This window comes from Colletes latitarsis, chromosome 5 (genome assembly GCF_051014445.1).
Source record: "Colletes latitarsis isolate SP2378_abdomen chromosome 5, iyColLati1, whole genome shotgun sequence".
Taxonomy (NCBI): Eukaryota; Metazoa; Arthropoda; class Insecta; order Hymenoptera; family Colletidae; genus Colletes; species Colletes latitarsis.
In genome coordinates, this window is record NC_135138.1 from 33702054 (window position 1) to 33717849 (window position 15796).

General features: G+C 38.4%; 1 protein-coding gene across 2 annotated transcripts in view; it reads right to left on the reverse strand.

The window, feature by feature from the left end:
- Irsp53 (Insulin receptor substrate 53 kDa) overlaps positions 1–15796 on the reverse strand; it is a 211772-nt gene that overhangs the window by 165609 nt on the left and 30367 nt on the right. For both annotated transcript variants that reach the window (XM_076764645.1, XM_076764644.1), the window contains one exon: positions 3772–3993. In XM_076764645.1, coding sequence (XP_076620760.1) covers positions 3772–3816 — 45 coding nt within the window. In that variant the 5' untranslated portion in view covers positions 3817–3993. The remainder of the gene's footprint in view (positions 1–3771; positions 3994–15796) is intronic.

Here is a 15796-nt window from a genome sequence, read left to right on the forward strand (position 1 = left end):
TATTCAAAGACGTTGAAAAAAAGCTTTCTTTAGCCGGAAGGGTTTATATCGTTTCCTGGTCGGACAAAGTGGAACTGCTTATTATGTTAGAGAATATAATAAGCTCCATACAAATCTTGTTTCTGACGAAGCGAGCCCTGAAAGACCTCGGCATTATTTCAGTACGTTCTTTTTCTCGACTCAAGATTCGCTGGACTTGCATCTTTAAATCGCAAGAAGTTCGTGCCGTACTCGGCAAGCCATTAAATTCTGTATTAACTGCAGAGTTTGATTATCTTTTCTTGCGAAATTTACAAAGCGACGAATTACGGAGGATACGACACAGTGTCTCATATTTTCGGTACCGTTTACATTACAGAATTTTATGACATCTTAATGCAGAAACTGAATACTCGGATTGTACAGTTCGTTCGTTCTGACGAGGGTTGAAAAAGTTTTACACGTTGCTTGTACAGACTAATATATTAAAAATATTTTTTTTCGAGAGATGCCAATCGTTTGTAGCATTTAGAGCAATTACAGGATCAATTTTAAAATTGCACTATACATTCGTGCGGAAATGCAAAACGCCGGGAAAGTGGACGGGGAAAAATTAACCCGAAGTTTAAAACCATATCAGAGAGCCAGCGATTTCACGCCTCGAAAGTTCGCGGAATATTCAAGTTACGCGATAACTTTATTACATAATTTATTCTTGAAGAATCGTTTCCTAAAAAAGTCGACAGAGAATTACGGGGCGCGCGAACGAGAACTCCGGACTGTATTTTCGACAAAGTTTCATCAATTTATCGATACGCAAATCGTTACGAACTTTTAATATACTACAATAATCGTACCGTTACTATTTGCAGAGTCGAAAGAACTCGATATCGTAACTTGCTTCAGCAGAATTCATTAAACAAGTGCAAATAAAGAGATCGAGAAAACGTCTGTTTACATTCGCCGCTATAACTGGCCACTAAAAGTCGACTTTATAAACATTAAATTTTCAATAGAGTAATAAAAACAATGTTTGCTTTTAAATTGACTTCAAAGCTCGATCGTTTTAATTACAACGTTCTGCCCCATCAATAATCAATACCTCACAATTCACTGCTCAAAACCCCGTTGAAAGCTCAAGAGGGGAATCAACACAGTCGGCGCTAAAACTTTTAATACCTAGACAATGCAAATATTTACTTGAAACAGATTAAAATTTAAACGAAACATTGTATAAGAGAATCCTCGATAATCCTGACGGAGAATTTAATCGGTGATCTTTATGGATGGGCAAGAAAACGTCGTTGCAACTTTTTAAGCGTATTTTTCTTTGAGACTTTGTGAGTAACTTTAATAATATTAAGACGTCTTAGCACATTTATTAAGCCACAAACACGTAAAAAGATCATTTTAATCGTACTGAGATACGAGTGATCGTGAGGTATGTAATAACGAATCGTTGAAAACAGGAAGCTCCGTAAGTCGTCGACCATCGTTATTACGAAGTAGTCACTTCGAACGCGTTGGTTTTCGCATGTTCCGCGAAATATCTGTCGTTATTTGCGTAAGGGGGTGCGTTTGTAGGGATAATGGGAGGGACCGGAGTTCCGTAGTGCGAACGATCGGGACAAGGGTGAAGAGGAGGGCGTCAGAGTTTAAAGGAAAGCTTGACTGCCGAACGACTAATAAGATTACCTTCCGCCTAATCATTCTCGCTCCCGTGAGCGCCATCCACTACTTACGACTATCTCTCTTACCCTCTCTTCCCAGCCTCGTTCGCCCCTGTTTGTATTCGCAACGAATAATTTTCCGAGGCGACACCTAATTATCAGGAAATTCTGCGGTAAGCGTGTCTACGGAGTCTTTCGCGTAAACGCGCATTTTCGAGACAGACAGCTTTATAAGTGGTGGGGTAAATAGATGGATTAACTGCGGGGATGCACCGCGAGAGAGTTTTGTACACTCAGCCGGATCGAGCATTTCGTTATGATTTTCAAACGCGAGGAAACCGGTCCTGCTCGTATTTCTCGCTGGATTATTTGTGTCACGGGTGAAGAAAATTGACTGCTTCGCGTTCGGAAATAAATTTCGAGTGAAACTGGTCCTCGCGTTTAGCCGGGGAACATTAATTCTTATTCCCGAATCGTTTCCCTTGTAATCCTTTGAAAATTGTTGCTTGTAGATTTATGTGACCGTCTTCGACACGACGGGTAACGTACGTGTACGTATAAATGACATTTTGAAGCAAATTATTCTCTACAATTATAATATCTATACTTATTTTTTTTTTATTTATTAATAATTATATACGAAAGTAAATTAAAAGAAAGGATCATCCACGTTCGATAAACAAAGCAGCAGATTAATAAGATAATAACTTATTAACGCTTGGAAATACATACGCAAGGAAGCTCAGTCTTGGAGGAAAAATCTACGATGCCAATTTTTGAAAAGTGAACGCGTGTACTCGGAAGAAAGCTCGTATTCACGGGAAGGCACACGAGCGGGAACCCATTTTTCATTATTCTGCGTATATTGAGTGACACGTGACCGAGATATCTTGGTGTTTACACGGATGTTCCCGTCCGCATGATGAAACTCGATGGAAAATTCGTTGGCCCGAGGCAAAAGAATAATCGCGAGGATATCCGTGGACGGGACAAAACTCGCGTCAGGGCAATTCCCATTTCTCCGCGAGACGGAAGAAAACATGTACCAAAATGGAATTAGAACGGAGAAAACGAATTTCGAGGATTCAGCCTGCACCGTTGCGGACAGGCAAACGCAAACAGTTCGCGTACCAAAGAATTTCTGCAGAGTTTCTTTTCTAAAGCATTGAAACACCATTTGGAACTCCAAAGTGAAAATTAACATACGTTCGCAAACATTTGCACGATATGGAAAAACTATTAGAGTTGTTTACCTAGATTTTTATTTATTCGAGACCTTTTATATTAAACACAAATCGACTACGATTCTAATAAAGTTACTACGATAATTTTCTTTTGGTTAAAAATATATTGTATAAAATTTGATAGCTTTAAGTTAAATACAAAAGAGAGTCTACGTTAAATATAAAACTTGAGAGTCCACGAATGTGTTAGTAGGGGTCTACGAGCTTTCAAATTAAAAACAGAATAACAGAATATAACAGAATGCTTCCTGAAGTACTTTATGTTTGTTAGAAATACTCGTTAAAAAGTTTCATAACGTCAGTAGTGAAAACATGAAAAATGAATCTAAAAACTAAAAGCTTCAAAGTCTTCAACAACAGAAATCCGTTGTACAAAACATTTCTCATTCTCGTTCTATTAAAAATAATAAAAGACAATTGATTTTAAATCGAAACTATCGTAAAAGTAAATTTTATCGATGGAAGGGATATGTCAAAATAGAGTTCGAGTAGTAGTAAAAGTTTGTTTAACAAAGACTCCAGAAATTCAATCAATAGATCAAGATAGGAAAAGCTGAAGACTAAATTTACTAGTTTCCTCTCCTGTACTATCGTTGGACGTATAGTTAACACAAATTTCACTTCCCAGTACAAACCACGACTGGTTCGTCGCTGACACAGAAAGAAGCAGCTCTAATCGACGACACTGTCGCGTAATTGCTCAGTTAACCTAACGCAATTCCGATTCGATCGATTAATTTCGTCGAAAGTATGATAGAACTTTCCAGTTTTTCTGCGTCTGATTTCTATTCGCGTTACGATGGAAGAGAAACCAGCGATGTCGTGATCAATACTGGCAAGGTGAGGCGATCTCGCGATCGATACGTTTGAACGCTTACCTTGTAGATCTCATCTACGAGCCTAGTGAGTTCTTCGGTTTCCATGGTATACCCCTTCGGTGTCTGAAAGCTGCACTTTAACCGACTTTACGAGATGCTCATATTTTTCCGTCCTTCCGAAACCGGATCTCACGTAGTCGCTCCACTTTCGCGAAGTCGACCGTCTCAGAACGGAAGCCAATACACGTTTCCTTCTGATTCGCTTCTGTGTTTCGACCGAACCTGAAATTAAAGAGGAACGTTAGTTTAATGATTCACGAGGATCATGCGCCATCTTGATCGATTAAACCAGTCCCTGTGCGCTGAAACGTTCTATCAAACGGCAATTGTGTCTAATTTATTCATGTTCGGATCGCTTCTGACGTCAGTGCCGATAGTGCAATATTAATTTCGATGTTAACAGCAAAACACGCTCCATTAAAACACGGATACAAATGACGAAATATTGGATGAGTCGGAATATAAAATAATTAATGACAATTATTTACGGAATAAAAGACTAATAATAAGCGAGCAATAAATTCAAGCATAATCTGTGCGTGCATGATAATTAGTACAGAAACTTACGAACGCGTAAAACACTTACGAAGTTTTGTTATGAAACACATTCCAGGGATTGCATGCCTCTTCGCATTCTAAAAGTTCCTCTTTCCTATATGCGAAGAACAGATGGTAAAAGATTGCAGGGTGTACGAATTATTAAACGTGGGAACTAATTACATTAAATTATACATGAACTGAACGTACCGAGCTAACATTTTATTACTTTTTTTCACTGTGTAACTTTCATATTTAATTTACATTTTGATTCATGAACGGGTTACACTTGGACATCAGTATGAGTAGAAACAGTGAGTAATAAACAGACCCGCCAGGCAAATCGTATGCAATTATACACGTATACGGTAAATATTTAAATACCGTTATTAGACAACATTTCCGTGCAACGTCAAACAAGTTTATTGAAAATTAAAACAGAATTTTTAAGAAAAGTCGACAGGGGATAGGTGAGATTCACATCTGAAGATTCCTAACTCCTACATAGCACACATCATCGAGTTATTTAGAAGAAATGACCTTGAATTTTTAGTCTCAAGTTCCACGACCTCAATTTTTAAAAATGTATCCTTCCACAATTTCACTTCTTTCAAACAATATTAACATTTCATAAATGAACGTTTACGCCACACCCTCGTTCATTGTTGCACCGAACCATTCAATTTCGACGACGCTATGCAACTCGCGAATTATACAAATCTTGAAAAAAGTCTGCGAAATGGAAACGGCCGGTTCTCCGTACATAAATTGCGATTCACGAGGAGCCCGCTGTATTCAAATTAATATAAAGAGGCTTAACAAAAGTCGAAGCAGTTGCCAACGGTGCTAATTCATCAAGCTGATACAGCGCTAAGTGAATTTAACTGCTATTCGTCGGTGTACGTAAAGGGCAATAATATTGTACGAATTATCTCGGCACCGACGCCAGACTGAGCGTCATAATTCACGTGTAACCGCCGCATTTAGAATAACAATTTACAAAATCCTGCGAGACGAATTCTACGATGTTTTTATGTTAATTCTATCGCATTAACATTCTCATCGCACAATGTGAAGGACTCGCAGCATCTCGTTCTGCGTGCTTAATGAAAACGAGTGGCAAGAACGTAGCTATTGCAAATTTCGTTCGCCATTCGCGGAGAACTCCGTTCGAATTCGAATCGCGCGACTCATTTGTGTCAACTTCCTTTTTCGTTCCTCGATCGTACATCGGTGACATCGATTCCAGCGTAAACCGTGTCTCGCGGCGGTATCGAGTGTATTGTTGTTTAGGAGAAAATTATTCGCCTCTTCTGCTACAATCAATTCAAATTGCGTTATCGAACCGGCGATTAGTATATCGGGGACGCGCATGATGTCTGACACGTATAATTATCTCACACTTTCTCGTAATTGCATTAGCATTTCAGTATGGGATCGCTACTTCGGTTGAACCTGGATGTTTATCGTTTCGAATTTTACTTGAACAAAATGTAATTTTTTTAAAACGTGCTATCTTCTCTGGGTACGATAAAAAATTCAAATTTTTAGATTAAAAAGTAAACACAAAAACTCAACATTTTTCATAGAAATTTTTAAAGTAAACTTTTATCCAAATAGGACTTTGTGAATCTCTGCCTTAACGTTCTCGAGAGACTCGTTTTCATAACGATGCAAACAAATTTCACTACCGGAAGCACCGTGGTGTTAGCGATTCATCGCGTGGAAAGTATTAGCAGACTTTGACAGTGTGAAAAAGTTCAAGTGCACGGGACGGTCGCGATTGAACCGTATCCGGTTGGGGAAAAAATTTCAAAACTTTTCCATTCGAGAAAGCTGAGAGTGTTTCTTCGAGGCAGCCTCGATCCAACAACGTGCACCGGAGACTACGGGGCTCGCGGCTAGCATTACTCATAGGTGGAAGGAGAGGTCACGTTTTCCAGGGTACTTTCATTCCGCAAGGACACCCGGTATGTGCTCGCCGTAAACGCGCAGAGGGAGAGCAGGGCGGAAAAAGCGGCATAACTTTGCCGTTTTATTTCTCGACGCGGATGTGTGCTAAGCGTGTGTCCACATAGGCACGCTTAAGGTGTCACGGATCGACGATCGAGAGTCACTCGCTCGGTTTTCAACTTGATTCGAGAGCAGTTCCAGATCGAGAAATCGTGAAAGCATGGCCGCCGTCGCGCGCGTCGTCCAACGACGAAGAAGATTTAATGGTCTCTTTCTGGTTTTTGCCCGCCTCTCTCGTCCTAGACCGGCTCATTGTCGCGTGACTTCTCGCACGAGCGATGACGAAGAAAAGATTACCCGCGAAAGATAGGAAACATTTCTCGATTAATATTCCCGCGCGAGACCGAGTAATACGATCGCGGAAACGCAGCGTCGATCGCGCGATAAATACGTGCGCGCGGATATTTCAATTAACGCCGGGCCCCGTTGTAATTATTACGATTCTCCTTCCGCGGACGCTTCCCTCTCTCTATTTTATTTCGATCCGTCGGTTGGCGAAAAAATTAAAATCGGAATCGAGACGTTCCGTGCTCCAATTCCTCACAGTACGCTTGCGACTCGCGTTATCAGTAAAATGGAGCCGGTTGAAAATTTAGTTGCAACGGCATGGAAAAATTTCAGAGAAACACAATGGACCCTGCGTTATTTCACTCGTGGAATATTTCTACCCGAGAGAAAATTGGTTCTCGATATATTTAAAAATGAACATTGGTATTTAAAGTTTTAGACGTTTGATTTTAAGAGTCAGATTTGAAGGACAATATATTAAAGTTGAAGTAAAATAAATACGTGATAAGATAAGTATAAAAGACTAATAGCAAGATAAAAGATTAATAATGGTACGTAGCTATATGATATTGGACAGATAAGTTTAATGAGGTGACCTACTAGATCGCAAATAAGTATATGGTTTTTAAATGAAAAATTCTCGATACTACAACTTGACAAAAGAACAATGAAAATATCAAGCTTGAGAAGATTGCATAGAATTTTTATAATTGGTAAGTGAACACACTGCGAATTGTATCACTGGCGTTGTATTTACTTTGAATGATTTGATCATTTGCGGAAAACGAAGTCGAATGAATTCAATTATGTTCGGAATACGATAAAAGCACGAAAACTCAATCGTTCTATCGAATATATTTCAATTGCACGACTCCCCCGTTGCGAAGTGAATTTTGCAGTAACTTTCCAAACGTGGCGATACCCTCTAAAAGCTTTCAGGTGAATTAAATTCTCTCGAAACGTTTGCGATAAAATGTTTCCCTTTAATCTCTCTAATCACATGTGCTAGGCTTGTTCCACGTATGATACAAACTTTGGGAATTTCATTCGATGGGCGCGCGACGGTTCGATGTTTTCCTCGTACCGAACTTGGAATATTTCGTTTGGCAAGAATGAAGTATATATCTTTCCGTTCAAACGAAAAGTATTTCTATGGAGGAAAAATTCAACGTCGCCGGCCATCAGCGAAACGTATCCCGTTTAATAAATAAAATAGATGCACGCGTTTCGTTTAATCTCCACGAAATAACATGCGCTCCCACGGAGACTTAATAATTTATACCGTTAACGTTTAGAAATGATTGCAATTCGTTTTGAGATCTAGAAACCGGGCTGCCTTTCGGCGGTTTTGCGATTCTACGGGCCATAAATTTCCCGAAATACGGTTGCACGAATTTAACCGCGCCCTGCACGCAAAATGGAAATTGAATATATAAACGGAGAGGAAATGGAATCTAAAAAATTGAGCAACTCCTAGAGAAGGAAAAGAAGCTTGCTTATCAAGGCGAAACAAAGTCACGCGCGGAAAGAAGACGAACGAGAAAAATATACATTCTAAGAAAAATGCAGAATCCTCGTTCTCTCAAGAATTTTAGCAGCGTAAGATTTTCCGTCAGTTTTATCGCCGGTCATTTTCTCAGAAACACAAACATATATAGAAATCATAAGTCTATAATATTTGTTCTTTTATTTACAGAACGTCTATCAATCGTGAATAAAAATTAATATAAGAGAAGTACAATTCTATCTACTCTAAAGTCAATAGAGAAGGCAAACTCTACGAAAAAATGAACATCAAATTTGTTTATTTCCATTCAAAAAATTGAAAATATATAAACCTTATGTATGATTAATATTCGAATTTTATTCGACGATTATTGAAGACGCTAAAGCATTCGAATGTTCGAAAGACAAATGATAGGCCATGGATTCCCGCCAAGCCCTGCACGAGAGTGTATCGTACGAGTGTTGTTTTCTTTACTTTCATCATTATGAAATGCATCATTGTTACATCACCTGTGCTGCGAGCGAATATATTTATTAGAGCGGTCGATAACCTGTATCTTCTCAAATAAACACACTCTGCTCTCACTTTTCTAGACGCGTTCCCCACCTTTCTCCGTCAGGGATAAATTTCTCTTCTCGACGTTTCATAATGTTAAATAACCAATATCTTTCTCTTTGCGAGCCAAGCCGCGGATAGGCGAGCGCAAGAATGCAGTCGCGAGAGGAAAGTGCACTCGAACAGAATAACCCGTGACGCGATTGTATCTGCTCGATCGAACAAAACAACCGCTAAGGAGAAATAATAAATGCAAAAACGGATAACTTTATGGAAATTAATGACTCAACCGTCGCTCTATCCTTTACCGACTCAGCCTTGTCATTTTTCTAGACATTCTAACAAATTAGCCGTGTAGGAAATGCATTCTTTTATGCCATATTAATCATCGTGTACTATTCAGCGTTGCTTCGGCCTTACAATCGCTGTTTTTACGGAACAAATAATCGCTTGGAATTTAATGGGAAAAAAGTGTTCGGTGACTTCGAGCGTTCAAAGAATTTACACAACGCGGGACGATATTGGCAATATTTTTTTCACGAACCAGGAAACAATCTACGATTGGTTCGAAACTCAAAATTCGACGGGTAAATGAGCGTATGTACGTGCCTATTTTATAACCTACGCGCTAAACTTTCACGCAACGATCGTAAAAATAGTCTTGGAAACTACCAAACGAAGGAATAATTTTCCGTTTCTACGAGTATAAATATAAAATAAAAATGGACATTGCTCAAGGAGTGGAAAGATATAGCAAAGTGAAAGTGTAAAACATATATCCAAAATTCATATTTGCAATACGCGATAATTAATATCGTGTACAAACAAGCCTAAAGATAAAGACTATGTACATATTTGCAAGGATGTCAAATATTGACAAAGTGTCATCGTAAAATACATTCCTATATTGCGCGTCTATAAATGTTCTGAAAGCTCTTCTTTCCTGCGTGTGAAGAATACAAAGTGATAAATTATCGGGTGTACGAATTATTAATATTAAATGTGAGAACAAATTAAGTCATATCTCGAATCAATCGAGCGTACGCAATTAAAATGCTGTACAAGTATGTATGTATCCAGTTCTCTCTGCTCTCTACAAGTTGAATAACAATTTTATAAAACTGGGAATAATTAATAAATTTGACTGGTTTGAATTCTACCTACTTCTTGAAATCTTGCGATTTCATCGTATCTACTTTTGTATAAATTTTTATTTTCAAAGCAGCGATAACAACGACTGAAATATACCAAAATTTAATGTAAAAATTCAATAGCCAGTACATGTAACATTTAAATTTCAATTGCAGAAAACAAAATTTAATTTACTTTTTCGTTACACGGTCCCAGTGAACACTAAATTTACAAACTACTCCAGAATAATTCTCGAAAATGTACTGGTGTTAACGAACAAACAATCCTTACTAAAATAACCGCAGAATTAGCTGCAGCACGAGAAATATCAGAGTTTCTCTGGACACCTGTGCCTCGCGTTACAAAAATAAAGTTTCGGTTACCTTGAAACGCGCGTTTTATAATTTAATCGAGACGAGTGAAGGGAATTACGCAACGACAGATATTACCTTACAATACCTAACTCTATCAAAATATAATGCCCTTAGTATCGTACGCGACGACGTCCACGCGAAGACAATGGGGACGGGTACATTCTATTTGGCGCGTACGTAAACTCTGGTGCATCGCTGAATTGAAACGACGTCAACTGCGTCTGTATCCGTTACATTCCATGAGTTTGTAATTCCTGCGGCATTTATAGAATGTAAACCTGTTGGTCGAGCGACGCGGCGCGCACGTTCAATGCGCGCGCTCGTTTGCATGTGTGCGCAAACCCGTACCGCACGGTTTCAAATATAGGTGTACACCCGCGAACGAAGGCGCAGGGAAATTCTGAACTTCGGAAAAATCGAAATTTCCATCGGAGTTTGGTCGTAGTTGCACGGGCGAGACGCTGCCCGGCGACCATGAAAATAAATTCAATCGGAGCGAGACTTTCGGGGCAAAAAATACAGAAAATTAGAGAAATTCGTTGGAAAGCACACTCGCGATTTGTTTGCCTGGATTTTTCGACAGCACAGAAACGCGCGGCGCAGAAATTAATGGAGAAACTCTTTCCAGCTCGTCGAAGGAAACAAATAGAGTCTAACGTTCGGCCGGAATGTTTCGGAGAACGAAAGCGCAGCGTAGGATCGGAACTGTCGGTCGCTGATTGAATTATTTCGAACGGATTTAAACGAAATCTGTTCGCGAACGTGCTACGGACGTTTCTCATCTGTAGGATGTTTTAAAACTAACAATTTTCTAAACGTAATAATGCGCAGGCTGAGCTGTACACGCGTTCGCCTTGAATGGCTTGTAAATTATGCGTTCATGGCTTCAAGGATGAATTTTTATTGTATGGTATCTGGAGGCGTTTCGAACATTAAAATAAATTCTACAAAGTCAATCACTAAAGTTTAGGAAGAGTGAGAAAAGTATCACCGTGACTATAAGGACTAATTTTCTAACGAAAATAAAAATTATGACCAAGGCACGATAAATATTTCTATGCCTCGTACGGCTTGAAATGTAACTCGTGGAAAAAGGTGCGCTGCAGGTTCAATATAACAAGCGCGAGATACGACCTATCCTGAATTAAACGTTCCGTAGGAATTCCACCGAATTTTCGAGTTGTCTGGAAGACGAATGGTCGCATTAATAAATAGGAATACCAATTTGGAAAAGAAGAGGAGAATCGGATCGTACAGAGAGGAACGTCCAATAAATTTCCAAGCTGGGAAACACGATTTCCGTATCACCGCGCACAGCGAGGTGATACTTTCTGCGAGAAACCCGATAAAACACTTCTTTTCCGTGAGAAAGGCGTACCTCGTGGAATTCAGGACAAATTCCTGATCGCGCGCCGCTGGCTAACTTCTTTCGCGCGGCTCGTCGGCGATATAGAAAATGAAAAACAGTCGGTTAAAAATTCTGATCGATGACGTTTTTTGCTAAGCACGGAGAGAAGAAGAATCCGCAAAGCGAGAGAGAGAAAATAATGTGGAAGGTGCGCCGCGGTTGAGAATTATCGGGATTTGTTTGTGAGGTCGCATTCAAATCGGGCCGACGATGGAATGTCGTCCTGCCTCTTCTGTCGTAACAGTTATAAAACGGTCCTGATGTCCTGCAGGCAGTAACACACGCTCGTGTTGTACGACCTCACCTACGTGTATGCACCTGCAGCGGCCCTTGCGTGTGGGCGTACCGAGTTCAGTGTTCGTGGAGGACCTTCGATCGTGTTGGTCGATCGACGATCGAGGTCTTCCACGATCCAACGTTCCAAATTTCGATAATCACGCGACTGGTGAACGACTTTCGAACACTCGATGCTCAAGACCCGTTAGATTGTAAGAACGTAAAACGAATATTTGCCGTGTGATCCGCGAGATGAGATAAGTTTCATTCCGTTAATTAAAATTCCAAGAATTCTGAGAATGTTTCGTGGAGTTCGTAACACTAACGCGACGAGTATAGGATATTACAACGCATTTTTTCAACGTGTCGTACGAATTAATACATAGATCTTGACGAGTTGTTTAGAGATTATTTAAACGAAAAGTGATGTTGACATTTTAGGCAATTCGCCATTCGGGAATATTATCTCCTAGCTTTTTTTTTTATTTTTTAAATTATCACGAAACTATCCTAATTAGATAAATTTTATAGAGAAACTCATTGCACTTTCCATAAACATCAATTATAGATCATTAAAGTAATTAACTTGAAATGCTCTAGTAAAATTTTATGCTTGTTATAATACGGAAAGTAAATGACAGCCGTACGTTCTAAATAAGGGTGAACTATAAAAAGACATAATTTTAACTTTTTCTTTTTAAAACTCTAATTACAGTATGGTTTAAGTGTTACATTTTAGAAGCAAAAAGTATTCGAAACGTTTACTAATTACAAGTTCAGAACACAGTTAAATGCTCCTGTAATTATAAAGTGGTTTCAAAAGTTTGCAAAGTCACCGCGACCACTTTAATTGTTCGGCAATTATATTAAGTCTTTGCGTATTTAACTACATATACGAGCCTTCGTTTCATTGTAAGCATACATGAACAAAAGTTCTGCTAATCTGCGAAACATTTTGTCGAATTTGATTAAGCTCCATACCATAGCTTTCTACTTGAACAATAACTGACAAACAATGCACGAAATAATCAATTGTTTGAAATAAGCTGCAATTTATTGTATCAAATAAATAATTCGTATGAAATAATATTGTATTCCAGTGACTCAAATAATAATACATTTGAAATTACTAATTATGTATAAACTAAATATTTAAAAAAGCTAAATAATCTCTAAAACTCTAACAATGCAGTATTACTTACACTTTCGACAATCAATAATCGTTTATTATTAACTTTTGATAAACGAGATTGAAATCATACAAGAAGATAAACACTCTATGAATAATTAATACTTCTTGCGTTCAATACTTTTTGCTGGCAAAAAGTTATGAAACGATACAACGGCGAAAATAATAACGCAAACTTTGCGTCTATAATAAATTTGAAACTTCGACAGCATCGTCTATACGCGAGGAAAACAGTTTCCAGTGGACAAAAATTCGTGGCACGCGGTAGAAAAGAATGTTCGCCGCAATCAATGCCTAGTCTCAGACTTCGAACGAGGATCGATAACGCGGGTTTCATTTAAAGGGTGCATTATCATTTGCTTCGCAAAGCATAAAAGCGTCGGGAATATTGTTGCGTTATGGTGAAAAGATCAGGAGAAACGAGAGGGAAAGCGGAATCGGCGGAAAATAACGTCGAAAGGGAAACGTGGGGAAGAGAGTAAGGAAAACAAACGGTAACAGAGAGTTCACGTTAAAGCAGTAAAATTACGCAATTCTTGCCAGAGGTCCGTCGTATATTCTGTTTGTTTCAATTTCAAAGAAAAAGAGAACAAAAAGGCACGAACAGTATCGCGACGATGCAGCATATGTGCAGTTGCATCCGCGGTGCATGCTCACGAAGCGCGAAAGTAAAAGTAATAATTATGCCCACATCCGAACCGACGACTTTCTTTTAAAATATTTAACAAAGAAGCACAGCCTCCTGATGACACTAACTCTAATAATTTTTAATAGATACGCAAAATTTCATTATAATCAATTTTTGTATTATCTAGTAATAACTGTAAATTTTATGGATCTTCAAAATCATTAAACCTTGCAATAACACTTTAAAAACCACATTCATTAGTTTCTTAAAAGTTGAACTGGTCACAGTATTTCTTTTACTATCAAGAGGTCAACTTACATACCTTGAACACGAATATTGGCTAATAAAAATATACACGTCTCTAGTCTTTAGTGTGATTATCCTTACGAGTCGCAAAGAAATTAAACTCGAAGCTTACTTTATATAAAAAATTAATTTAACTCGTGCAAACGTAAGTAGAATTACATAAACGAATTTCTTTGCGTCATCAACATAAAGCGTATAGCAACGTGCACAAAACCACGTGCAATTTCCTTGACGGGAGTTTTTCGAGTTACCCGACAACTTTTACGCACTCTGCTCGGTACGCACTGCTCTGGTATTATGCCGTAATGAAATGAAGAAACTAGCAATAAGTAGCATGAGCACTGTAAAGTTTCGCGAAAGCTTTTAATTAGGATTACACATTATTTCGAACTCGAGTTGTACACAATGCAAACAACGGCTATTTCAATTATACTACCGAACAGCACGACGGAAATGAAATTGTTTCGCGTTAATTTTCGACACGAATGCAACTATGATCTGAATTATTCATACTTCTTGTTCGAACATTTCGTACAATTTCGTTACGCGATAATGCTTCCTCTAGGATACAATAAGCAATTTTAAGGCTGGAAAATGTCGTATAATCGATATCGATAATAATCGAACGCGATGTGATCGTAATTAATTAATCAAACCCTATTATATTGGAGCTTATGTATGTCCCGCTGAACACTATCATTACTATCGGAAGTTTCAAATGTTGGTAATTTCTGTAATAGATCGCGATTGCACGTCGCAAAAACCTATATTAAGCAATTTTAGTAATTAGTGAACTCTATCGTGTTATAAAGATAAACACTGCCGGTTCCATTGAAAAGTATAATGATTACAGCTTACAAAATTTGATAATATTAGACTTTACTCGCAACAAAAACGTTTAAAGAAAATTCTTCTTAGAATTGTGGTCAAATATTTTATTTTTCTTTGATGAGAAATAATATACTCTGTCACTCAATGCTTTGGAGCATTATTAAATACGTATTTAAAATTAATAATAAATTACTTGAACAGCCACGCTTGTAATTTGTTTAAAACCTTATTAAACATTATTAAATTTTTGTCTTAAATTTGCAACCTTATCACTGGCTCAAACTTTCGTAATGCCTTAATCGTGACCGGCGCAAATCGAAATTGTCACCTAGTTTTTTCAACGACCGATCGGAATGTTTAATCCGCTTACCCGTGGCCCGACATAAATTTTTTCAATTCGCCTGTATGTTTGGCAGCGTACACTGCGATATATCTAGCTGAAACAATTCTAACACGCGTATAACAGCAACCGTGATTTGATTTATGCCCACGAACGTATGAAATAAATCCGCAACTGATCCGCACTCGAGTACGAAACGTTTCGGTCAACATCGGCTTAAGAGCGAAAACATTCGATTAACGTTCCTTCGGATTTTTTCAACCAGTTTTCGTGCCTGTTACGGACGAAACACCCATTTCACGCACCGAAACGAATGGTCCGCTGAAACAAACACGTTCGAGGGCACTTCGAGACAAAGGGTCGCAAACATTTGTTTTCATTTCACTTTTGGTCCATCGAACAACGTAATAATGCTTATTTCTCTGAACATTTACTGGCTTTAGCAATATCTACCAATATGCACGTTTTTACACATTTTTATGAAAACTATGGTGAGAAATTCTCTTTAGAAAAAGTGTGAATTGTCGGCAGATCACGCAGCAGCAAAAACAAAACGAGAAGAATAACTATGCCCATAGTTTTTATTCCCATTATTCGGCGATTAGAAGCGATGCAATAATACTTTAAGAGGGGAAATTACGG